The sequence below is a fragment of the Phalacrocorax aristotelis genome, chromosome Z, assembly GCF_949628215.1.
Source record: "Phalacrocorax aristotelis chromosome Z, bGulAri2.1, whole genome shotgun sequence".
NCBI lineage: Eukaryota > Metazoa > Chordata > Aves > Suliformes > Phalacrocoracidae > Phalacrocorax > Phalacrocorax aristotelis.
In genome coordinates this window covers 71388478-71415160 of record NC_134311.1, presented here as the reverse complement: position 1 = coordinate 71415160, position 26683 = coordinate 71388478, and the positions used below count along the sequence as shown (strand labels likewise).

The following is a 26683-nucleotide window of genomic DNA, read 5'->3' as shown; positions in this document are numbered from 1 at the left end:
CTATGTTTGGGACAGCCAGGATAATTGCATGAGTAATGGTTTCACTTCTATGGGCCCCAGCACGAGTGGTTGAAAGACTTTTCTGCATAGCAGCTGTAATTGAAAGGTCAGTTCCCATGGAAGCTGCCCTCTTATGCAGAGGGTTTTTTTTCCCTGAGATGAAAGGATGCTTCTCGTCTCTCCAGCCTTTTGAACATGGATTTGTAATCTAAAAGCTGGCAGATCTCTTTGTGCTATATTTCTTAAATGGTTATGTAGTGACAATGTCCAAGCATTTCATTGACACTAACGTATTTATAATCAAGACACCCCTTATCTTTAATAGCTCCTTCCTTAAAGAAATATCACAACCACCATTTTGGGGATGAAAAATTAAGGCACAAAGACTAAACCCTACCCAAGTGCCCGTGCTTTGGAGGGAAGAAAGCTAAACGGCTGCAGAGAGTTCCGGAGCGTGCCTAAAGGAAAGACTCAGTAGAGGGACTTCAGTGGCATGGTGGCAGGTTGAACAGGAAGGTTGGGTCTCTGATTCAAGAGGGAATTCAAATGATGCCACAGGTTAATGCCTTAAATTGCCAGACCACAGTCACTTCAGGTGTCACCAATCTTTAGGAAAAGCCAAGCCTTTGAGGCTGGAAAGCAGATGCCCCAGGTTGCAGCCTGAAGTTTGGCTGGTTGTTCGGTGGGGGCTCTTGCCCCTCGCTGTCCTGCAGGTGCAGAAGTCCTATCCATTCTCAGACCTTTAAAAATTCACAGATGTCATCCTGTTTGAGCATTTTTGAATATTAAAACCAACATTCTGGTTTACATGTAACTGAGAGGATCACAGGCTGCTTCCCTGCAAGTTTGAGCGCAGGTATATGGTATTCTTCAGCTGCTGCGCTGATTATTGGCTGTGATCCACTCCAGAGAAATCTGCATTTCAAGATGCTATTGAAATGGCTCCTGCACACAGGTAAGACACCATGTAGTGTTGTGAAAAGGATCCTGTGATCCACTAGCTGTTCTGCACAAGTTACATTTCATCAGGAAACAAACAGAGCAGAAATGCCAGTGAAAGCCATTTCAGTAGCCTGGTACATTTACAGTAAAATCTGAGGGCTGCCTCTCAATATCAGAATATCAATGAACTGCTTAGTCTATATCCAGGACTCAGTTCCTGCCAACTGTCATAGGGTAAATGAAAAGCTTTTTTCCTTATCTTTAGAGCTTAGCCCCAAAAGCCAGGCCTGGAATGATTTTTTTTTGTCAGTTGCATAACAGAAAAACGGTTTAACAAATCTAAACCCTGTGATTTAAAATAAAGCCCATGTGTGTTTGCTACACGCTGAGTTTCAGTCTGAGCCATTCACTAGCGGCAGAAACACAAAACTCAAAAAAGGCAGAAGAACAAGAAGAGGAGAAGAAAATGCAGTTTACTTAGACCACAAACACAGCTCCAGTATTGCTCTCTGAACAGTGAAACGATAGCAAATAGACAGGTATAAAACAGCTGGCAAGCTGCAGTGAGTTGAAGATCACCCATTTGTTACTTTGCTATCCAACAGCAGGTGAGCCAAGACCAACGGCTGGGGCCTGAGTAACCAGAGAAAATTAACTCTTGTTCTGCAGGGAGTGAAAATTGGTTAATGCTTTGGATTTGGCAGTAATGCCTCCCTCCTGTGTTTGCAGAGTACGTCAGTCTTTGTTCAGAGAGGCATATAGTTTTAGTGTGCATGAAGGTTATTGCAGTGTGCTGGCTGCACTCTTTCTCCTCTTTAATTCAGTAAAATTCTTCATTAAAATAACACCCACGGCTGACAGAGTGTACTGCCTGTGCTACCAGAGCACGCTGTGAGCTGCAGAATTTAGATCCACACTGCCACAATAGGATTTGGCACTTTCCTTGTGGTTTGTATTTCCTTGTATTTGTGAACCTGGCGTTCCCTTGTGTGGATTTATAGAAACAGACCTAGAAAGATTGGTCATCTTTAAGAGGTTGAGGACAGCGTAGGAAGTGGTGTGGGTTTTTTTCCTTTTTTTAATTGCACTATTTTTTATCACTAAACTCTTTTTGTATTTGTTACAACAATGTCCAGAGGAAGAACTAGAAAAAATAACAGGAAGATGCATTTGAGGAGTGTCACTTCAGCTGGGAAAACCTAAGGAAGTCAACTTAAAGGAGCAAGCCTGATTTAGAAGAGGATAATACCACTTTGCAAAAGTTTTGCACAGTCCTTCCTGCAGCCAATCTGAGTGGAAAGGAGAGGAGGGGTGGACAGACACACAAGTAATCACCGTGTTTGGGAATCGTGAGTTATACAAATGATGTCTTTTGATTAGATGAAGACTGGTATAACACTTGCATCTAATTATACCTCAGAACCGCAGGCAATTCATAACATCTGTGATAATCCCAGCCTTCACAGTTAGTGCTGGTAGCAAGATATCTCATCCTGGCTACAAGATACTTAGCTGATTGTGTGCTTGCTAATAACACATTACTGTGATTTTAAAATGAGTATGACATCATCTGCCCTTGATGAGATAATTTTTGTATTATGTTAGCATTTACAAGCTGTGGGCAAGATAAGGACTTGCTGTGCCAGGTGCTGTGTGACACAGTAGGTGACAATCATGGCCTCAAAGGCTTTAATTTTTAAATTAGGACTGGCAGAGCAATGGGGCCTGGCAAAGGGAGGAGAGCAGTCATGGTGGGATTGTGTGGTTATGGCAAAGATTAGCTCATGCACAGTTTAAGAGTTTTAATTTAGCAACAAGGCTGCAAAGGAAGATGGGAAAAAAGCCATCAGAACCGCTCAGGGACCCTCAGGCAGATCTTCTGCTGCTGAAAAGCTCTGAGGCTCCGACGAATGCAGAGGAGCAATGGAGATGTGAAAGGGCCAAGGATCTAGCATCCTACCCTAAGATATGTGGGAGATAAATAATAAAGGACTTTTTAGAGCAAAACTCTAATGTCCTCTGAAGTTAACTGAAAAGCCAGTGTTGTGCCCGGCTCACCGGTGGGGCAGGCTTTGATGACGTACAGCCAAAATGCAGAGGTTGGTATGCCAGAGCCCTTACAGTCTGCCACTGCTAGGCTTGAATAACACATAAAGCACAACAGAACTTTCAAGGAGTTCAGGAGCATTTGAGCAGCACTGAAGCCAGTTCAGGGGCGAGAAAAGGAGATTCCTTCCCTGCCTGGCTCAGCACTGGTGCTTGCACCTCCCTGCACCGACAGTGGGCATTCACAGTGCTAAGTGGAAGTGATCCCAGTCCCTTGAGACCGCCTCTGGTTAACACGTTTAGCACTCATTCTGCTTGTTTGTTTGCAGGAACATCATGGTTTGTCCTTTCAAGTCATCCTTCCTGATATCTCAGAGAAGCTTTACATATATTTTTGACATATTTCCTTGGCTGATACACCTCTGTGCAGCAAACATAAGGGCAATAAAACACACTGTGCTGGACAGGGCAGAAAATGTCTTTCCCGTCTAGGCCTGAATTTTGGGAAGTTTTGTTTTGTCTTTGAAACATCCAGCTAGGTATCGTGTCCTCTACTTTCCATGTAGACTTCTGAGTTGTTCTAAACATTAATGGAATAGCAATCACATTATAAGACACTTTGCTGTTGAATTTCAGTTTCAGAAATGATTTGTTTCTCTTTGGATCCTCTGTCTGGAACCAGAAGCACATTCTGCAGTGTTATGGTTATTTATAGGTTGGGATGAAGCTGCACTAAAAGCATTAGAGGCCAACAGAGAAAACTCCTAAAGCCAGGCTCAAGGGAGACCAAAGAGTTGTTCTTCATGCAACAGGCCGCAGACCTGTGAAACACCTTATCAGAATATGAGGATGGAAGGACTTGGCAGGGGCCTGAGGAAGGCTAGACAAGCAGAGAGGTGGATTGAGGCTGCACAGACACATCAGGAAACCCACAGAGCTGGAAGGGGACCGAAGGAGGAATTAACGGCATAATCACAACAGGTTGTCCTGCTCCTGCTCTTCCCAAAGTGTCTGCTTACAGCTTTTGCTATGTGGGGGGCGATGGGTGGCTGTGGCTGTGCATCAGTTGAGCTGCTCATGGTGACAAACCAGAGTCTGTTCCAGGGTGGGCGGCGTGTAAACGGTGGGAATGACTCCTGCAAAGATGCAGGCAGGATGGTATGTGGCTAGTAAGTACTCTTACCGCACAGGAGTGAAACAAAAGTGAGAAAAGCAGAAAAACAAAGAGGTGAATTTGCAAAAAACTGCCTTTATTTTTTTTTGCACACGCCAAAAATTTTTTTAAAATCTTTTGCAAAAAATCGCAAAATCTTGCAAAGGCCAAAACCTGCAAATCCTGCAAAAGAAGACCCAAAAGCTCCCTCACCGACCAAGCAGAGCCCTCCTCTGCTCAGGTACGGCCACCTCCGAGCCGGGGTCAGTCAGCGGGAGGGGACCAGGGCGCTGCCCCGCAGCCTGCGGGCGGGCGCTCCCGCACCTCTCCACCCACAGGTGACACCCCGGACCGCCCTTAGTTAGGCGGGACAACTAGCTAACTAACTAACACCTAACTAACAACCGGAGGCGTGTGCTTCCCCCCCCGCCCCCGTGAGGCCTGTGACCTCCGCGGGGACCCGCCCGCCGTTGCCGTGGTGACGGGGCGGGAGGGGGCGGTGGCGCCCCCTGTCGGCCGACGCGGGGTGCGTGCGTGCACAGCCCCGCCCCTCCCCTCAGCGGGGCGGCCCCGCTGCCCGCCCTGCCCGTCCGCCCTCCCCGTGCTATCGGGGCGGCATGAGGAGAGCTGGGGGCGGCCGGAGGGGCCGCAGCTGAGGCGCGGCCACCGCCGCCATGTCGCTGCTGTGCGTGAGAGGTGAGTGGGGGGGCGGGAGGCGGCGGGGAGCGGGGCGGGGGGCGGCCGGTCGGTGCCGGCCGCCCGCACCCTCCCGCCCCGGGGGTCTCCCCGCCTCGCCACCCGTGGGGAGAGGCGTGGGGGGCAAACCCGCCGGTCGCCCAAGGGAAGGGCCGCGCCCCACGCAGCCGCCTCCGGAGGTAGCTGTCAGCCGGCACCCCGCGTCCCGAGTGAGGGGAGCACAGCTGGCGGGCTGCGCGGCGGTGTGGAGCGTGGGCCCGTCTCGTTTTAAACTCTCGGATCGAGTCCGTCGGAAGCGGGGACGGACGTCCCGGTGACCTCCTGGCTGAGCCCGCGCTCCGGCCAGGGCGGGCGAGCCGCCGTGCCCCACAGCGGCAACATGGGTGGGGGCCACAGCTGGCCTCGGGTGGGGGCATCCACCTGCACCCCAAGCCCAGGCCGTGCAATGTCCGCCCCGGCGCTGCCGGGGGTCGCGGGCGGCGTTGGGAGCGAGGGGAGGCGCGGTCCCACCCGGCGCCCAAACTCCCGTAGCGAGGAGGAGCCGTCTTTGAGCTTCGTAGTTTGTTTGGACACGAGTTGAAACGCTGTCGCTGAGTGAAGCGGCGCTCGCAGGAAGCCGGTTGCTGTGGCTGGCTTTACTGTCAGTTTCACTCTCCGTATACTCGCCTATAACATACATGATTCCTTCAGATACATCACCAATTATCTTCTCATCCGGCCAGCAAGCCTTGTTCCCTTGCTGAACAAGTTACCAAAAGGCAGCACTTTTTCATGCAGCCAGGATTATAATGCTGGTGGCTTGCTCTCAATCTCTACTTTTCATTTCCTTGCTCTTTCATGCCAAAAAAAAAAAAAAAAAAGAATCCCTGGAGAAAGCCATCTGCCAGGACTCATGCTACTGGGACGTGTCTCACGTCAGCATTCTGCACTGAGCACTGTGATCACAGGGTGTCCCCGGACGCCAGCTGTGCCCTGCAGCTTAAAAGTGTAGTTTTAATGCTCTCAACTCCTTTGCCAGGTATGATAAAAAAACTGGCATGACTGTGGTGGTGATAGCTCAGCTCTTCTCTCACTCACATCGGTCGACTTGGTAACAGCTCTTCATCTAGCTGTTCACCACCTTTTTGAATCAAAATCCGTGTTTTGATGATGGTGTTAATAAAAAGATGCCAGCAGAGTATCTCAAGTGTGCATTATTTTGGGGAGAGGGCTGTTTTTGCAGGAGAGCATTTTTAAACGCAGTTTCAACCCTTTTATTAAACATAATTGTGTTTACAACATTTACAAGTACAAAGTTTATCTTAAAAATGTTTTTGTTGCAGTTCTGTGTAAACTCTGAAGTGCATGTAGTACCTCTGTTAGACTTGTCCATTTTCAAGGCTTTGCCAGAATGTCATAATTGAAGCTGATTCTTGTAAGCTCAAGGATGCTTACAGGTTATAGGTGCTTTTTCATATTTTTGGTGGTTCACCCTCAAAATGTTCTCAGGCTGTCCAGTAAAGAAAAGTGGGTTTGATGCCGCTTGGAGCTGACTGGGTATTTATGATGTATTTACACCCCATGTAGAAGAGTAGTGAAAGCTCATGAACTGGATGATTGAGTTACTGAAACTGTCTGCCTTTTCAGGGTGTTAAGTCTTGGTCTGTATAGTCTTTGGGACAAAAGCATTTCAGCAACCTGGAAGAAGCCTGCTGTTTTGTTTGGCTTATTCTTTAGTTATGTGTTAAAGAGCTAAAGAAGAAACTTGAGGTGGCTGGTGACTGTGTGTGATGGAGAATTATTGTGAAAATTATCTTTCATTTCCATCTGCTGTGCTAACACTGTAGAAAATACCAGCAGTAGTTTAGATAGGGGATACTGAGAAACTTTATTATAAGAATGCAGAATATAGTCAATTTACTAAACTTGAAGCAACATGTTTTGTGAAGTAGCCATGATGGGAAAAACGAGCTGGTGAGATCTCACAAGTATGAACCATGAAACATAAAAGGGAAGCGTGCTGAGGTAGAGCAGTCTGCAAAACAAAATGGATACCAGGAGCTGAGATAAAAGAATAACTTTTGGGGCAAGGAGAAGAAAGCTCTATTAACTGTTACTTATTTAAAAAAAAAAAAATTAACACTTTTCTTGCATTTTCCCTTTCCACTGAAATGAACTAATCTTGCTGAGAAAGCAGTGTAGCTGTTAATAAGAAACTTGGAAAAGCTGCTCTTTTTTTTCCCCCATTAAAAATGCTGCACATGTAAGACTGCATAGTAACATGGGGTTGGATGTTGTAGACCTGAGATTAAAAAAAGCAAGACAATAAAAAAACCCTGTGAAATAAATGTAGGCGACTGGGACACTGTTAATAGCCTCTGAATTGCAGTTTAACAGATAAAGGGAAATGTGGAAAAAACCCTAAGTGGCAGTATAACAAGAAGCCTGGCAGCCAGAAAGATAGTGTTGTAATTCATAGATTTATTTTTTTCCTCCTTGAATTACGCACATTAATAGTATTTTAATGAACGGCTAATCTAAAACAGTGCACGCCAAACATGTCTGAGTGTTGCCTTTGTTCCTGAAAGAACAGCCAACATACATGGCTTCTTGATCTCATGTTTGGCGGTATGTTTCTTTTACCTTTTCATCTCACAAAACAAATCAGGGTTTGGGTTTGGGGTTTTTTTTCAGCATCATTGAGCTGTATGTGCCATAGGAGTACCTGACAGAAAATCTGAGCTCAGAGGAATTGTGAGCCTGGGCTCACCCGCAAGTGTTGAGAGGATACGTGAAGTGAGCCAGTGCTAACAGGCGGTTGCAGGAGCAAATTAAGGGATCCTTTGGGAGCAGGGAGGTATGCAGAGGGTGTAAGTGAAGTGAAGGAGAAAACAAATCCTGAATATTACATGACTGAGGCTTTTAGAGGAGACTTCTTTGTGTTTTGATTCTACTGCTTAAGTGCAAAAGAGATTGCATGGACCTCTGTTCAGGGCAGCTGTGTCTGGATTATGTCTGATAATCTTCACTTGGCATAGTTTGCTTTCTTAGTTTGCATTTGGTGTTGTATTTGTAAAAATAGCACATATTAAAACTAATCACAGTGAAGCAGTCCAGTTTTTCACATCAGTCTTGCATCATTTAATTTCTTGGCCTTTTCTTTGAAGTCTTGATTTTTACCTCAGATCTCAATTAAATTTCTTCTTCTAACCTTTCTCTCTTCTCAAGATAGAAATAACTGCTATCCCAGCAGGGCTGGCAAGGGTCAGAGCAAAGGAGGGCCCTACTGAGACTGGATCACCCGGTCACAGGTGCTCTGTCATCGGTTCCTTTGCTCTGTTTGCATCATTGTCCTGAGATGTACTTCAGGCCTTTTCACTTGCTCACTTTTACTGCATCTTACTGTGTCCCCAGCTCTTGCTGTCTCTAGATAATGATGATTCTCTTCTAGTTTTCTTCCTCCCTGCTTTATACCAGCTAATGCTGTGTCTTCACAGACAGCTTAACAGTGTAAAGGCTGGGAGACCTGGGTTTGTCCAGCCTGGAGAAGACTGGGGGGGATCTTGTCAATGCTTATAAATATCTGAAAGGTGGGTGTCAAGAGAATGGGGCTGGAGTCTTTTCAGTGGTGCCCAGCGACAGGCCATGGGGCAATGGGCACAAGTTGGAACACAGGAAGTTCCACTTAAACATGAGGAAAAACTTCTTTCCTGTGCGGGTGACAGAGCAGTGGCACAGGCTGCCCAGGGAGGTTGTGGGGTCCCTTCCCTGGAGACATTCAAACCCCGCCTGGACACAGTCCTGTGCCCCCTGCTCTGGGTGTGCCTGCTCAAGCAGGGGGATTGGATGAGGTGATTTCCACAGGTCCCTTCCAATCCCTGCTGTTCTGTGACTCAGTGTCTGTGTGAGATTTGGCTGCCTGAGGTATATAGGAGATTGAATTAGGTGATCTCTTCTGGTCTTGCACTCTAAAATTTTAAGTTGCTGGCTGCTGTGTGAAATGACACTGTCTGGAAGTTAGGGATGTTGTTTTTTTGCCTACTGTTTGTCTTGCTGCTGCTCTGAAGAGTGAGAAAGCTTGCTTATTTTGTGACATTTTTGGTTTGTTAGAATAACGGGAGCGCTGGAATACTGCTCAGTGAACTTAACTGCACATCCCTGTGTTGCCAGCACAATTCAGCTTCTAGTATCTGCCCACCGAATTAAACTCCGTTGATATCCAAGTGAAAGAATCAAACAGGGAAAAAAGAAATAGATATTAATGGTGGCAGAAAGGAATATATGTTCACCTTGTGGAGTACTTGGAAATACTCATAACTAGAAGTCCTATAGTCAAATGTCAGGGCTTTTTCTTTGTGTTTAAAGGATTTTTTTTTCCCTGATGCAATAGCCTCAACTTACCTCGGTGTTTTCTGTAAGGCTGAATGCAGTGTCTCCAGCATTTGGTCTCAAAGGTGGAGGTCTTGAGCTGGAGCTCCCTACATTGCACGCTTGTAAACAGGACTCTTAGCAATAGGGTGGTTGTATTGCTCTGTTGTGACAGTATTCTGAAATGGTTGCAGAATTGAAAAAAATACTCTGCCTGTCTTTGTGTAGATCAAAGTGGAAAAGAACAGAATTGGACTCTAAAAGCAGCAGCAGAAGTACAGGTTATAAAGGTAGAGTATTAATAAAAATATAATGCTTCATGAAGAATTTCCTGCAAATGTGTTATAAACTCCTTTTCTCTAGCTGCAGTTAGTCAGGAAGCTGCCAATAGTGTTGGAACAAAATAAAATGCATTAGAAACTTGGATAAAAACACTAAGATAATAGTCTTTGCTTCTAATGGAGCTTCTTTGCACTGAGTCTTAAGTTTGGGGTTTGTAAAGCTGTAATTAGCGGCTTAACGGGAGAAAAAACTTGAACTTTCAAGCTTCAGTTGTTAAGTAATAGGAATGTTTAAAACATACAAACTGCATTTGGCTTGTGAGGCTTGGGGGGGTCATTAATTTTCCTGCTTCAAACCCTCACTCCTGTGGCTTTCGACTCTGTTACTGCAGAAGTTTCAACAAACAACGTGGAGCCTTTTTTTTCATTATTTAGGGACTGAAAGCTACTTGAACACCGCCCCCCCCCCCCGCGTGATTTTGTAGTGGGATTGAGGAAGTGTACAATGTTGCTTGCTGAATTTGAATAGCATCTGCTTTCTTCTGGCTCACTTGGTGTCCTCTCAGTTGACGCCTTCAGTTTGGGATCTACCAGGTCAAACTTATTAAAGTTGTTATTAACATACTGTTTTAATATGCAGCAAACCGCTAGATTTAATCCAAGTGCTGAAAAGTCCTCATTTTGAACTGTAGCAGTCTGAGACCCAGTTGCACTTTACACATTCGCATATAAAATCCAAGCAAATGAAACTGCTTTTCTAAATCCAGGACCTTGCTTCAAATATTTGACTTGGAGGCATGTGAAATGCATACGTCTGATGGCAAATGGTCCTCCTATAAATTTTCTTTTAAATTTCCTTCTGCATATTTTTTTATGCCTTATGATCAAATTTTACTCCATGTTTTGAAAAATAGTTTAATCACTTGGTGAAAGCTGTTCTCGGTGCTCTTCCAGGAGAGCTTAAACCAGAGTGATGTGCCTAATAGCTTTTGCTTTTTCATCCAGACAATTCATTGTGTTGTCTTGCAAACAAATTGGGAGCCGCTGTGAGGATGTGTAGGGTCTTCCCTTACTCTGCCTCTTTGATAGGTTAAACCTTAATAGCACCTGGCATTTTCTTGGTGTGGAAATAGGTGGAAGCAACTTGTTATACGTGTCTCTTGTTCGGTAGAAGGGCTTCTGGAGCCTGTAGTTTGAATGGTTTCTCTGTAGCATTTGCATTTGCTCTTCTGACTGTACTTCTCAAATTTATGCAGAAATGAAAGTTGGATTTAATATTCTTGTGTTGATCTCGTCATCATTAAATGGAGAACAAAAATCTGCTTTGTTCCTACTGCCAGCTCGTGCTTATCTGTGCATGCATTAGCCATCTTTGCCAAGGACTTTGCTGAAGTAATGTTTGCTTGTCTACTGTGACCTGTAGCATTTGGCAGAGGCTTTCTGTGGTACGGATTCCTATTCTGTAGGTATATCGTGGCTGTTTGGATCAGATCTCTCTGCATTTAGCAGGATTTCAGATGGATTTTCTTTTCTCTTAGGCTCTCCTTCTACCTGACTAGGCTGCTGTGCATAATGCTTCTTTGATTATCTGCCTCTTCACTGACTTTTGTGTCCTGCTTGGTTTTGTATAAAGGACAAATGCCTAGTCCAGGAGTGAAAATGTTGAAACATGGCAGGCGTTAATTTGATCATGACTGATCTCTCAAGTGGCTAACTCTGTTTCACTGGCTTTCCACCATACAATGTCATTTTACACTTTAATGAGAACATCTTGTGCTAGTAAGTCATATGTCTCCATTCTGCCTGTTATCTGTGCAGTTTAGAGAAGACTTTCCAAACAAGTGTTGAGTAATAGGCATCGTTTTTTCTGAACTTCAACTCCTAACACATTGGTTGCTCTATTAGTTTTTCCAGACATTTGTCTGGTGTGCTCCGTGATCTGTAGGTACCTGTCTTCTACAAGAGTGCCCTAAGGGTCACCTCAGGTGTCGTACTCTGCTCGCCTTGGAGCCTGTTTTCTAATCTGTCAGGATGCATTTAAAGCAGACGTCACTGGGCTACAGACTTCTTCACTGACGTCTGAGTGGCTGTTATCTAGACCTTCTGACTTTTATTATTTGCATCTTGGATGTTTAACGTCACCTTCACTTATTGATGGGCTGGAAAGTACCCGGTCTCACTGGTACTTGCCTCTCCCCAAGCATGGAGCAAACATTTATTAGATGCCTCTTGCTTTTTTACCATTAGCAGTTAAGTCAATTATGGGATGGGAGGGCAATGTCCTTGTTGGTGTTTTTTCTCTAATTTAATTAAGATTTTTTTTATATTTATCTGTCTTCCTTTCCCCTGCATCTAACTTCCTACACCTAGGGCCACCCAACCTGCGTTGTTACTGTTTATTTCTTCTCAATTTTATCATGGCCTGTAGCTCTTTGGGATAGAATGGGCCTCAGCTGTCCTTCTTGCTTGAGGAGCAATGGCATTTTGACCTCTTAGAAAACTCTTAATACATGATTCCTGTATCTGAGATCACAGTTTTGGTTCAAATTTATTCTCCTCAGTCAATTTTGTAATAATTATCCTCAGCCTTATGAAATTAACCCTCTCTGAAATGTCCCTCATGTATTTTGAGGGCTTGTCTTTGGACAGTCCATGTTGTATTTGATTTGATCACAACTACTGCAGCTAACTTTAAAAAAATTATTTTGTAGAAGTAAATTTTAGTGGGGATCCGAAATAGTTGTCCTGCTGTTTAACAGTTTTTGAGTTGGAACGCCATTTACAAGTTCTAGAAGAACTGAAGAGTACTGGTAGGCATATGAACTCTCCAGCACTTTTATGTTTAACTGTCGATGTGACTAATACTGCCTTCTGTGGCGAGTTCGCAGATTTCAGTTAAATACATTATGAGATATACTATAAGCATCTGTATTTCTAGTTCAGCTAGGAAGAAAACTTCATGTTTAATCCAGATTTAAAAAAAAATAGTTAAACCAAGAAACCTCTGGTCGATAGTTTAATGAAAAGCTGCAAGTGAGGTTTACTTGGCATATTGCAAAAAGTTGAGATGTTCACCTCCTTCACCAGGCTTTCAAAATAGATCCCCTGATGTCCTTTTAAGGTATTTTTCCCATTATTGACTTTGAATAATAGAATAATTACACTTCTAACTAACAAATAATGTACTGAGTACCTACAGATTTTAGTGACCTTTTCCTTCTTGTGCAGCGTGGCGTGCAAGAGACCAGCTGTGGCTATGGGATCAAGATAGATGATAAATCCTCAGCTGAGGAATTCTTTTGACTAATGTTGGTTGAACTTCATAAGCGCTGTGTTATGGCATGGGTTCATGTCCTGCTGTTGTGGAAAGTGGCAAGGGACTGGAGCATGGTACTGGCAGGTACGCTGCCTCTCTGACAGCCAGGTGAGGCATCTTGAAAATGAAAGGAAACGCTGCCAGCTAATGTTGTGTCTCAGTTTGTGTTCCCTCTGGAACATGGCTCTCGAGTGTTGATATGTTCATCCTTTTGTCAGATGATTTGGGTGGGATTTGGAAAGAACGGTAAAGGAGTTGGGTACCTGCATTCAACATGGAAGCATGTGTTTAGAGACCCTCAATTTACAGAAATCCTATGCTTGAGAGATGGTGAAATTGAGGTGTTGTCTGGTATGTATAAACTTCACCTGCTTTGTTCACAGGGTTTACTTTTTGCTGGCCAAGCTTAAATTTGTCAAGGTCTTAACATTGCTGGGCAGGGTGCATGAGTTAGAAACTATGTTAAAGGGATTAAAAAACTTTGTTCCCTTTTTGCTTGCCTGTATTTGGGGAGCTGGGTGATTTAGAAATGTAAAGGTATGATCTTTCAACAACTTTGTGCTGACCTGAGACTCTTGATGCTCTTCCTTGCAGTTGAACATCGTGTATGAATGGAAAGTGAATTGGACTGGAATGGCATGTCTGGTGATGGATAAGAGGAGGTGTCTTGCTGGGGATCATCTCTAGCCTAAAGCTGTTGGCGAGTTTTAAAAGAAGTTTGGCTTCCAGCCTTGACCATGTCCCTTTAAGGAATACTGGTTTTAACCCTATTACTTAAAGCTCCTGTGACTTAATTCTCTTAATTCTTTACAGCTAAATGCTCTGCTAAACAGACTCCAGCATTTCCACCGTGGAGACATAATTATTAGTTACAAAATAACTGCAGAATTAGACTTTGGAGTATTGGTATGCTCAGTATTTATTTTCTCAGCTCAGGCCAACATAGTAATACTCAGTTTAAGAAACATAAAACAAAATTACACATTAAAGGACTCCTTGGGTCTGTCCAGGTAAAGACTGCAACATATAATCAACTTGCTGTTGTCTTTGTTGGCCTCTCCTGAGGAGAGGAGTTTGCATCTGGAGCTAAGAATGGTTGCCCATTAAGCCCTTCACTCTTGTAAGCTTTTGTGCCAGCATGGTGGTGCAGGCCCTGTGGCAGGGGTGCAGACACGCTTGAATAAGGCTGAGTGAACTGATGAAGGGACCACATCCCCTGAAACCTGTTCTGGAGGATGATTTAGGGCTGTTGTCCAAGGCCTGGGCTGGGAGATGGCTGGTGGCTTGGCAACAGACAAGGGCTGTTGCTTGAACAACTTCTGTGATGTAGCAAATCTGTCCTGTGTTGTCCTGCTGCCTGGCGTTTTTGTGACTTTGTGCCACCAGATGTTACCTCTGCTCAGCTGTACCCTACTGGGGAGCGCAGTGGGTAGTGGTGCTGTGGGCAGATGGCAAATTTCCTCGTCAGTCACTGATTTGGAGCCTCATGTGCTGATGAAGGTGCACTGTGCTTCTAAACCTCCACGAGACTTCTACCTGGCCACTTCTTTTGGCTTGCCATAATTTTTGGAGATGTTGTAGATTTATCTTATTTTTTTGTGCCGCTGGATATCTGATCAAGGCCAGACAACTTTATAATCTTCAAGCATGGGGAGCTGTGTGCTTTATTCTGCTGATTGTTGGCATCCTGCGTATCACAAGAAGGTTACTTACTGTAAGGCATTTTTTTTCCCCCAGCAAATCCTTGACCAAATTGTTCAAAGACTGCTGTGCAAACTGAATTCTTTCAGAGTCTTGTGGGTTTTTTTAATTGCCCTAAAATATGTTCTAAGGGTATTTCAAAACCATTCCATATAGTCAGGTAGTGATGGAAATAGTAGGCATGAAGAAACTCAGGGTCAAATTTCACTTAAGCTATGTTGTAAACTGAAAATTCCTGCTTAGCAAACATAGTAGGTTCCAAGGAATAAATAAATATGTGTGTGTGTATATCTATATATGTATATGAATATGTAGGTATTTAAATTTTTAGAGAGAAGCTCTTTAGAGACGTTTCCTTTCCTGAGGGCTTGTATAATCCTCAGAATGTGTTCTTAGGATATGTCCAGGGACTTCAGACTTTCAGTACCTGTGATGATTCACATTTAGCTGTCACACAGTCTTCTCTTGCAACAACCACAGTCCTTTGCAAATGAAGTCCCTGTGCAGTGTTATGGCTGCAGTTATACACTGGAGATCTACAAACTGTTATACTGGAAATCTTTAATAACTGTTTTTTACTATAGGGCCAGGAGTTCCAGACACTAATTGAGATGATGCCAAGGTAGCTTATCAGCTTTGGGTGAGGAAGGAGTTTGATAAACTACTATACACATGTTAGAAAATTATGTGTCATTCCTAGTTTGTTCACCTTCCTGATTTCATGACTTGTTCTTCGTCATGAGACTTCTTTAAAGGCAAGCAGGTGGTGTTCCTCTGAGGATTGTTTGGCCTCTGTGGATGGCATGCTTCACATGACTCCTTTTTGAGAGTTTGAGGGGCCATAAATTACTAGAAAGGTGATATTGCCTTCATTTCTGGATTTGGGAGTTCTAATGCCACCATATTCATAATGCCATTTAATTGAGTAATAAAGCCTTCGTTTTTAATGAAATAAATTATTGCTGTTCTCTGGTTCAAACATGCCCCAGTCTTGAACTCCTGATCTGAACCTAAACTTGTACTATGTGACTTGAGTTTGGCACGCAACGTGGACATGGATTTTTAGGGAGAGGAAAAATGGATGTGAAATAATATTTTTATTTCAGCCTTTCCTATGTGGTATAACTTGCTGCATGTGCAAAATATTATTTGATTTTGACATATCAAATTAGGTAAGTGGAGTCTGTGTATGGTCCATTTCAGTAAGAGGTTTTTTGGAGAGATTAACTGCTTAGAAACTCTGTAGTTATAAGGCCAGAATGGATTGTTGTAATCATCTAATATGACCCTCTGTAGGACATAGTATTTTTTAGTATAACAATCTACAGTTTTCTAGAAAAAGAATAGTTTCTGCATTAAAACTAATGAAGGATTTTCGGCAGTTCTTGGCAGCTTCATGTTGATTATCATCATATGTGACAAATTCATGCTTTTTAGACTGAACTGGTTTTCTAGCTTCAGCATCACAACAGCAGAAGTTGGCGTGCCTTTTGTTGGATTTGAGAACCTTTTACGAAGTTTGTACACCTTGCCCTTCCCGTACTTAAGGATTGGGAAAATTGGAGTTTGGTAATGTCTTACTTGTGTAGAAGTACATGGCTGTTGTATTATGACTAATCTGACTGTAATGAGAAGTGTTTACATATTTTTCCCATGCTTAAAAAGAGATTGAGACATGCCATGACCTATTGGATCACTGTGTTAAATCGGTATTTTGTTACACTTTGGTGAGGTGGGAGGAGGGTGATTTAACAGAGCTCTACCAACAAACCTTTTATTTCTATTGTAAACTTGAGTTTGAAGTTACCATTCTGTATACATCTGACACTTTGACCAAAGATACAGAAATGTGTTCAGGCTTTATTAGGGCAGAGCAGCACGTGACAGAAGTCTGAATACGTGGGAGTTAACCCTGTGCATGCTTGCTGGGGGCCTGCATTGTATTTTTTTTATTTCTCATAGAGCATCAGGAAAGAGCTGGTGTTGGAGGTGAAACAGGGATTACATGATCCTGAAATGACGAGTGATATCAAGTTATATGAAGTAAACAGTGAAAAACATTTAAATTAATAGTTTCAAGTTTGTTTCCAAGAGGGTGCAGACATGTTAGTGTTATAAAGGAAAGCAGGGAGCTTGTGACTAAAGTGGTGGTGGGAAGGGGTCAGTTGGGGTAGGACTCGGAACTAGCCCTCATAAGGTTACCAGGAGCCATGAGGAGAGTGGGTTATGAGGGAAACAGAGATGTTGGAGGGCATGCCCTGCTCTGGAAAGAGAGGAATAAAGGTGACTGGGAAAATTCCACTGTGTGTTAGTGATACAAAATGTAAAGCAGCATTAGCGTGGATAAAAGAGAACCAGCTGGGCTGAAATTGCTTTGGGAAGAGCTGATAAGAGATTTTGCTGTGGTAGCGCAAGAGATCTACTGCACGTAGTCCAGGATTTAAATGTGGGTAGAGATCTCATAATATGGTTAGAGAGAAGTATTTCTGGGTATTGTCACTGTGAGAAGCTGACTCCCCACACCAGAGGGTAAATGCTGTTGGTAATGGCTGGGTACAGAGAGCTGCGTTATCTGGCAGTTTCATCATCAGATAGTGACCAAAGGCATAAAATCAATGGAGTTAGCTGCAGACATGGCTTTAAGAAGCACAAAAGATGCTTCAGGGAAGATGGACATAGAAGTGAACTTGGTTTCAATGATCACGACTTGAACTAGTTTAAGTTAAACAGAAAAACATGTAGACCAGCAACTGTCAGGCCCCTAGAGAAAATGGAGAATCACAAAATCAGAGGTTGGAAAGGACCTCAGGGATCATCTAGAAGCTTTGTGATGAAGCGAGGAGCTTAGATATGGAGGAGAGCATGAAATTCAGTGAAGCTACAGGGGTAAATATTAGCATCTCAAATAACAAGAAAAGGCTCCACCTAGGAAATGACCCCAGAGCTGATGATTCACCTGATCATTGCGTCAGGATATGGTGAGCAAACACAGAACCTCTGAGGTGTGGGCAAAAAATCTGTTTGTAAAGGAAGGTGTATCTTGAGGATCAGGAAGTCCAGGGCTAAGACAGGGGCTTCCACCTGAGCAGACAAGGTGATGTCTTGCAAAGAGTATTAAAGCAGATAACAGAAGGTGCTTTGGTCACATGAAAAGGAGAAACAGTCTCACAAAGGAAAGACCCAGACTGCTGTGCACAGGGACAGGGAGTGGAGTAAAGATGATCTGGGTATGATCCCTGAACTGTAGGAACTGTTTCTTACGAGGATGACACTGAAAACAATGCACAGATACACAGGGTGGGAGCAAAACTTCTAATGCCTTGAATTTGAGACTGGTAATCTATAGCCCAGAGTGCTGAAACACACAACATTTGAAATCTAAACTCTGTTAGCAGAATTTTGACTGCTGCAGTGGCAGCAGTAATCAAGCAGTGGCATCACCTAAGTGGAGAACAAGAAAGGTGGTTTCTGTGGGTTGGCAGGAAGATAAAGTGATGGCTGATAAATGTTGGTAAGTATGGGTCTTGACTTCAAAGGCAGGCAAGACTGATATATGCAAGGTTTAAAATAAACTTTAAAAAGAGAATAATAAAAACTGTATAGACAGGTGGAAGCAGTGTAGAAGGTCATCAGGTGTAAAATGTGGTGTGTTTTGCAAGAGGAAGATTGTGCTGGGCTAACCTCTTGTTTCTAGATGAAAGCATGCATCTGTTTGGACTTTTGTAATATCTCACAAGTCACCATAGCAGACATTTCTCTTTGAAGAAAATTGGAATTAGCAAAAGAAATGTAGAGTGCATAACGAACTGGCTGTAGCAGAAGCTTGTAATGTTGCAGAGGCTGGTGGGAGAAGCAGGTGGATGTCTTCCACTTGTCTTGTGGCAAGAAAAGTAGGAATGTGTGTGTCAAAGTTGATTTTAAGACAAGTCCTAATGACATAATCAACTTGGAAGTAGATAAATATAGCACGTGAAGGATTCAATGACCCTGAGGATAGCGATAATGAAAATGAGTTGATATTATGTAGAAGAGCTATGCACTAAAAAGTCAAATAAAAAGAATTTCTGAAAAATGCAAAGCTTGGTGAAAGGAGAGGTATTGGAGAGTCCTCGTGACTCAGCACCAGTACAAAATAATTGTGGAGAGAGAATGTGACACCAGTATGTGCTGGGGAAAGTATTCCTGTGAGAGAGGGAAGGACAAAGGCATCTGTAATTGGTCCTTGCATACTGTGGCCAGCACTGGCTGACCTTGTTCAGGAAGGATGAGCTTAGGTGGGACTACAGGGAGAGGGTGAAAGAAAACCTTGACTGGCTCTTTCTTCCTTTCAGTCTCTATGGTGTGAAGATTAGGAGGCTGCGGCTCCTTCGATCTGGATAAACGCAAACATAGGATCTATGAATTCTGTCCATTAAAAACATCAGGAAATTAAACACAGGGTGAGAAAAAACATTAAGGTGGAGGATAGTGTTGACATAAGATACAGAAGGTATAAGCGTGCCATTAATTAAAGCGTAGGTGGGAAGTCAGGCATGATTTCGAATGGCTTAAGTGATACAGGTGCTTCGAGAACCAGCACTAGAGTTCCTGACCTCAAAGGGCCCTTCCAGTCTTATGATCCTCCCAGCACTAACTTCATTATGATGTGAATTATTGCTCTGACAACTACTTGCTAAAGACAAATTATACTAAGGTAAAATTCTGATGTAGCATCTTGCTTAGTTATAAATTTTAACAATAAAAAAACCAAACTACATGTGAGGGAACTTGCTCATACTTGATTGTTACCTAAGGCTGTTTATCGTAGTTAATGATTTTGATTACAATGGCATTTAGTCTGATGGAATTTCACTTTAATTTTTATGGAGGCTCAAATGCAAGCAAATAGCATGGGTTTCAGGAGAACAATCTTGGGCATAATCGTTGTCATTAGTAAGACATGGTTGTTGTTCAGGTCTTTGTGTACATGCTGTATCAAAACAAAAGTACTGAATTTTATGAAACACATTCCATCTTTACAATCTTAAAAACCAAACATCCCCAAACCATCCTTTTCAGCTTCCTTCTGGGGCAATAGTTTTAGTGACCGATGTCCCAAGACCTTAATACAATCCCCCCACCCCCAACCCCCCCCTCAAAAAAAGCAAATCCAAAAGCCTGTAAAAAAGTTGCTGCCAATCTAACTGTCCTGTTTCTGCAATTTGTGTGTGTCCTCCAGGGACCAGTGTTGCCTGAGCAGTTTGTGAATGCTAAGGGTAAAGTCAGGTTGCCAAAGAATTCAACTGCAAACAGTGTGCTGTTACATCTCCTCTATACAAAAAGGATGTGGACAGGCTGGAAGGGGTCCAGAGAAGGGCCACCAAGATGATCAGAGGACTGGGAAGCTGCCATACGAGGATAGGCTGGGAGAGCTGGGTTCATTCAGCCTTGAGAAAAGGAGGCTCAGAGGGGATCTCATCACCATGTACCAGTACTTAAGGGGCAGCTACAAAGAAGATGGAGACTCCTTTTTTACATGGAGTCCCATGGAGAGGACAAGGGGGGATGGACACAAGTTGCTCTTGGGGAGATTCCAATTGGACACCAGAGGGAAATTTTTCACAGTGAGGACAGTCACCATTGGAATAATCTCCCCAGGGAAGTGGTTGACTCAGCCACGTTGGACACCTTCAAGAGTCGTCTGGACAGGGTGCTGGGCCATCTTGTTTAGACTGTGCTGTTCCTAGAAAGGTTGGACTAGATGATCCCTGAGGTCCCTTCCAACCTGGGATTCTGTGATTCTCTGATTCTGTGATCTCCCTTTCCTGCCTAGGAATCTCATTCAGGTATCCTAAACAGTTCATATCCTAAACAGTTCTTTCACTCTTTCTAATGCTCACAGTCAGCTTATTTCTATCTCCTAGATAGTAATCTTTTCTCTGGTTTGTGAACTCAAGCAAGTAAATATGTAAGTAACACAATATGACTATTTTCATTAAAACTATTTTTCAAACTAGACCAATCCTGCTTCATTATTTGGTGCAGGAAAACACAGGTACTGTTTTTCCTGTGAGCTTTTGCTGTAGTACGTTGGGATGTTTTTGCTTTAAAAACAAAAAAGAAGTTACTGAATCCACCACATGTGTTCTTGCTTTATTTTTGAGTTTCTCTTTTGGTGAATATGCTAGACTTCTGGAGTTGAACAACGATACTTGTGAGTATCAGTTTTTTGCTTGATGCCTTTCAGGCCTGTGCTCAGTCCTGCTTGACAAATAGCCGTGTTCCAGTTGGTTGAGTGCTTGCAATCCTGTAACTGAGATCGAAATTACCAGAAAACATACCAAGGCTGTGATTAGGTAGCAATCACTTTTGGTGTGGTTAGTCAGCAACTCTTGTTCCAGAGTGCATCTTGTTTAAACTAAATCTGAACAGGGACTGCAGAAACCTGAGTCATTTGGTAGACTGTAGCAGGTGACTTCAGTGCTTTTGTTGACTGAGGAGAGAAGCACACACCAGCCAAAGGAAAAGCATACAAGGTCTTTTACTCTATCTGTAATTCCTGCTTTTTCTTTTGTTTGGTACCAGAGTACTTGTGTCTTCTAGCAGCTGTTACCTCACTGTGACCAGGCTGTGTGATTTGACCTAGTAACTCTGGCAGGGTTCTAGTCATTTATGTGACCTTTACCTGTACACACAATGTGTGAGCAACAGCTACATGTGCTTTGTGTCTTGGAAGAAGCTATTCTGTAAAGAGGTGTATCTTATTTCAAAAATAAAAATAAAAAAACCTCAGATTGTCCTGGTTTCTAAATTAGTTTGAAGTTTATGAGGGTTTGGTGGGTTTTTTTGTTTTGTTTTTAAAATTTTTGTTCTTTAGCTTTTGTTGTGTGCTGAAGCTTTTCTTATAAACTAGTTGAACTACTGGTTTGTTAGCAAAGTCCGTTTACCAACTCAGACTGGCTGCTAGCAGACTTAATTCATTATCAGTCTGTTTATTTTCCTGCCTTTTGGTGCAAGGATGTGGCTTTCATTATGTATATTTCCTTAGTCTTTGGCAGTTGGGGCATATATGAGTTGAAGTCTCTTTTGTGTAAAATTAAGCAGCATGGGTTTTGTTCCATTATTGAATTAAGGCATTTCCACTAATTTAAAATAACATACTTCTGAACCTTACAGAACTGGAAAGAAGGGTAATTTATGCCACTGGAAATTGGAAGCCTCCTTTATTCTCTGGCCAGTGGTATTTATCTTCTATATCTAAAAATTCTGAAAGATTTTATAGATTTCCTCCCTCTCCCACCCCCCATAATCAGGCCAAATGCCTGATTGTGCCATAATTTGTGCCATAATCAGGCACAAATTCAGGAGTAGGGATGCTGTCTCTTCTGATCGTAAAACAGTTAAAAGTCCAGGAGAAATCTGTAACCTGTAGGGAACTCCTTAAAGCAAAGTGACCAAAGCATGATCTTAACAGAAATCATCCTCTGAGGGTCACAAACACAGTAACTCATTCTAATATGTTGCACCCAAGCTGCTTTTTTTACCAATAAAATAAAACAAAAGCTGCAACAAAATACTGGAGGCAGCTGGGATTACTGTTCGGTTCACCTCTTGGTTGGGGAAGCAGGTCACCTGACAGAGTCGTCTGTGTTGCCAGCGTCAGGAGGATTAACCTCTCATAATCTCTGTGATTTGAATAAGAGATTTTGTTCCTGTCCTCACTGCTCAGTTCAAAGCAGCTACTGAGAAGAAACTTCAGTGAATCTTCAGCAACATTTCTGTGTTGGTCAGCCAAAAAAGAAAGAAATAGATGTTACAGGATTTCTCCCAGCTGTGGTTTTTAGCAACTGCTTTTAGTGTTTGTAGGGTGAGTATATATAGGTGGAGCTGTTCTAGCGAATCAGGGAAGTTGGCTACAACCTCAGTTTCCTTTTGGTTTAAAAGGGGTTCTGTTACACAAGTGGTATCAAATCCATTTCTCCATCACCACACTCTGCTTCCCCCTTCCCCTTGGAAAGCAAACTTTGGACAAAGGCGTCATCTCTCAGTTTGTAAGCACAACATAATAAAACTTCAGTGTGCATTTGTTTTCCCACTTCTCAAGGAAAATGTAACTGATCCAGACCAATCAGTCAGAGTTGATGGTTGCCTGCCTGTGCTAGGTCAAGCTAAAGCTGGGAGGGATTGCTCGCTCGACTAACGTATATTTATTCACCCTTGAGAAATGGTGGTGTTAGTAATAAGGGACTTGGCTCTACTTATAGCCCCACAAAATTTGAAAAAGGATTTTCTTTTGTGTATTGTGGTTGTGGGGAGGCTATTTATTTTAAACTTTAAAAAAAACCCAAAAGGCCAAAAACCAAAAAACCCCGCCAAACCCAAATAACCCCAGACTGTATTTGCTATGTCATACAGGCAGCAAAGCATCTTGCCTGTCTTTGAGAGATAGTCCCTTTCTTCTCAATGGATAGTGATGTGGGTTTCCTTGTGTTGTCTGCCTACTTCAAAACACCTGTCAAGTGACTGCAAAGATGTGTAGCAAAAAGGCTAAATGGTGAAGTGAGGTCTCTGAAGTGTGTGTTCCCCCTTGTTATTGAAGAAATACCAAAGTGCAATTCACCTGAAGTTGCCTGTTGGCACCCTGAAGTCTTCGTTATATTGGGGATGGTGGAGACTTGGTGGTAGAACAGACCTTATGAAACTGCTTCCCACAGTGTCACCTCTGGGTCCTAAGCCTAGAAGGTGGGGGCGTGTTAATATATAGAGTAGGTACTGCTGTGTCATTGTGTCATGCTCTTTCCTAGGAATCATCTAGGTGTTTTTATGGACCAGGCTAAACAGTCTTGTTCTGCAGCCCTTCCTATCGTGAAATGGCTTCTCATAGTGCAAACTGCTGCTGAAGGCGTGCAGGGAGCCCCTTGGTCTGCACAGTGGGAGACATCTGCTTTAGGACCCAAGTGCGAGGTGCCATTGATGTCATAGTGGCTCTTAGGGAATTCCAGCATCCGGTCTGAGCAGTGGGACTGTGAGACTTGTCCAAACAACCAACATTTTGGGAACAGTAAATCACAAATCTGACTGGCATTGTCATGGTCCTGGTGTGGGGAGAGGCAGTAACCACAAGTTAACCACAAACATCTGTGAGATGGCAAAAAGGTCTCTGTGGAGTATTATTTGTGAATACTCTTGTGTGACTTGGTTGCAGTTCTCAGTGGAGAAAGAGTGGGAGAACTGGCACTTCAGAGTCTTTCCTTGGTGAAGAAAACCCTCTGAAGACAGCCTGCATGCTGCACTAACTGTGTTTCAGAGCCTGGGCCTTTGGCCTTGAGTAGCAAACGGATGTAGAGGTGGCAACTAGGTGTGAAATTAGATTTCAGGTAGTTGTTAATGTGTCTGTGGAATGGTTATGAAGAAGCAAAGCACAATTCTAAATAACCATCTGAGTATGCTGGCTCTCACCCCGCTAGAATTAACTTGTCGGTTTGCATTGAGATCGTGATTGTTGTCAAGTAAGTTGAAAAGGTGAGTAGTGTGAGGTAAAGGGCTCTCTGGAGAGTAGCACGCAGACTTGGCCTAAATTTGAGGCACCTTGTATTCCAGTACAGGCTGTGGGCCTCTTGAAAGCTGGAGCTAATACTTTCTGTGCGGCCTTTAAGGACAACAGCGAGATGTGTTGCTAGAGGAAAGGTTTTTGTCTGGGCACCAGCAGACTGTCATTCTAGCAAGTCCCAAAGTGGGCAGAAGATGGCTTATGATTCTCAATTTGTTCTAGTTACCTGAAAGGTGATTTGAGCTCAATGGGTTTGTCTGCTTTTGTTGGCTGGGGAAGTGTCCTGAGGCTGCCTGCCTGCCAGCTGAACTGTGGGACCATGCAGGCAGGAGAAAGGCGGATGGATAGCCCTGTAGCCTGGCAGAGAGTCTGCAGTTATGTGTCTCACCTGGTGTTGAGAATTCCAGCATGAGGTGTTCCACTCCTCTCCTCAAACTGCTGCTTCCTCCTCTCTCCTGCACTAGATTTAGCCACACAAGCTGCCTGGAAGTAGAATGTTCTGCACTTCTTCTGTTTCCAAGTATATTTCATGTAAAAACTGGAAAATGTGTTATGGGCTGTTGGCACTCTGGATTCACTGGTAGTGCTAATCTGTTTCAGGAGGTTGTAAAGTTCAAGGCTTGCATGTTCTTACTTTCTTAACTGATTCCCAGCATCTGCTTCCAGCTTTTTTGGCTGTGGCATTCATGAATATACTTTTTTTTTCCCAGACAGAAGAAACAATATTGTCAAGCTTATTTCAGCTGCTGCTTGTATGAAATCAGTGGAATGCTTCCTACTGCCTTTCAGGAAGCTTTTTCTGGGATCAGCTGTAAGTAAACTTGCAGCTTCCTTACTGCAAAGCAGAAGTTTCACTAAGTGCTACTGCTTAATGTAATAATGATTTGAGCTGTGGTTTACAAAATAACTTGTCAATGTTTTAAGCATTTTATTGGTAAGATCTCTTGAGGCTTTTTGGATAAAATGATCTGCATGTTTTAAAATTCTGGAATCCTTTTGCAATACCTAATGGTCATGGTATATTAATTGTATTTTGCCAGTGTAGATCCTGTTCTGTGCTAGTTTTTTAGTAAAATCACCATATCCACATACAAGTTCAGAGATAAGGGCACTTCTGGGTTTTGGGACCTGCTGTTTTGTGAGTCTCCTCCCTTGCTTTCTCTCTGCAAACCTATCCTGTCCTATCACTCTTTTTCAAATTTTGTTTTCAAACCAACAAATAACAGCTGCCTGATAGTGTTTTCCAGAGAAGCGCTGATGTAAGGATCCTGGAAGAGCAATCTGATGGCTGCTCTGTCTTCAGGGAAGGAACTTGTTGCGGACATCTTTAGTTTTCCTCTTGCATTTTGTTCCCTGTCACAGTTGCTTTCTACAAGTTACATCCATAGTTTCAGTTCCTTTTTTCCTGTCCTGTATTCTGCTAGTAAGATGCTATGTTTTCAGTTTGCGTTTCTTTGAGATACAGGTTTTATTTCCCCCCACCCAAAACCTCTGTTCACAACTGCAGTCCCTGTGGCATATCTTCTGCAGCACTATTTATAATTTTTTTTAAATTGCTGTAGCATTTTCTTCACCTGTGAATTTCTGTTGATGAAATAGTTCAAGAGTATTTTGAGTAGGTGAGTTCTTGAGCTAAGAAACAAGTAAGAATGCATGTGAAACTCTTCAGGAGGCTGAAAATCAGTGTGCTGTTAAGTCAGTGTGTCAAATCAAATCTGGTAACAGATTAACCTGTAAGCAAGACCCAGATGTCTCTAACTGTCTGAATCTATTTTGTCACTGAAAGTGTTTAGAAGCCTACTTACATTTCCTGCCTCTACATTAAACCATCATAGAAGGTAAATTGAATTGTCACTTTTCTGTCACATGAAATACCTTTTAGAGAAGTAGGGTCTTTTAAGAGAATGCTTCTTTTGCTGACAAGGACTGAGTTTTATTTAAAAAAAAACAACCAACAATTAGACAACCCTTGCCAAAGGGTCTGCAGAGTTAGTCCTCTGCTCCAGGTATACCTTGAGAACGTGGTTTTGACTGGAGTGTTTGCAACTGCCAGAAGGGGTTTCCTACAGAGTTTCTTAATTTGTTCTGTTTAAGTTATCTGGTAACTTTGGAAAGGATGGAAGAAGTGGAGCACTACAAAGCTCTGGTGCAAGCTGAGATGTGCTGTGTACGCTTACCAAGTTTTAGGCAGAAGCTGAGCTGAAAAGTGACGTTTTCTTCAGGAGCTGTGAAGTTACCTAGTTCACTAAGGTGATCAAACAGTGTGATTGAGCAAAATAGTCAGACATATCTTTCATTTGCTAACTAGTTCAGCACAGAATATTAATTTCGGATTTGCTCAGTTTTGTGTAGATTGGCCATTGCGTTGACCTGCTAGCTCTCCCAGGTTTGTGTGAATGAAAGAGTGGGGACTAATCCAGGTCGCCTGCCACTGTGCTATGTCCACTCTGATGCCCATGGCTATGGCACTAACAGAGATTTAGACAAGACAATGATATATAGCTTTTATATACAAAAAGCTAGGGTTATTTTTTCCTGGGTAGATTTCAGTTATGTTGCTCACCAAAGTTCGGCCCATACAGGTGATGGGGTGTGAGCCTGGGGGTGTGAAAATTCTGGCAAGAATCAGATGTTGGGGTGAAGCTTAGTAAGTGGAACCAGGAGGCAGCTAC

At 43.1% G+C, this 26683-nt stretch overlaps 1 protein-coding gene across 2 annotated transcripts in view; it reads left to right on the top strand.

Moving 5' to 3' along the window:
* Positions 1 to 4710: 4710 nt before the first annotated feature.
* Positions 4711 to 26683, top strand: part of UNC13B (unc-13 homolog B) — a 219705-nt gene continuing 197732 nt past the window's right edge. For both annotated transcript variants that reach the window (XM_075079702.1, XM_075079701.1), the window contains exon 1: positions 4711 to 4837. In XM_075079702.1, the coding sequence (XP_074935803.1) occupies positions 4816 to 4837 (22 nt within the window). In that variant the 5' untranslated portion in view covers positions 4711 to 4815. The remainder of the gene's footprint in view (positions 4838 to 26683) is intronic.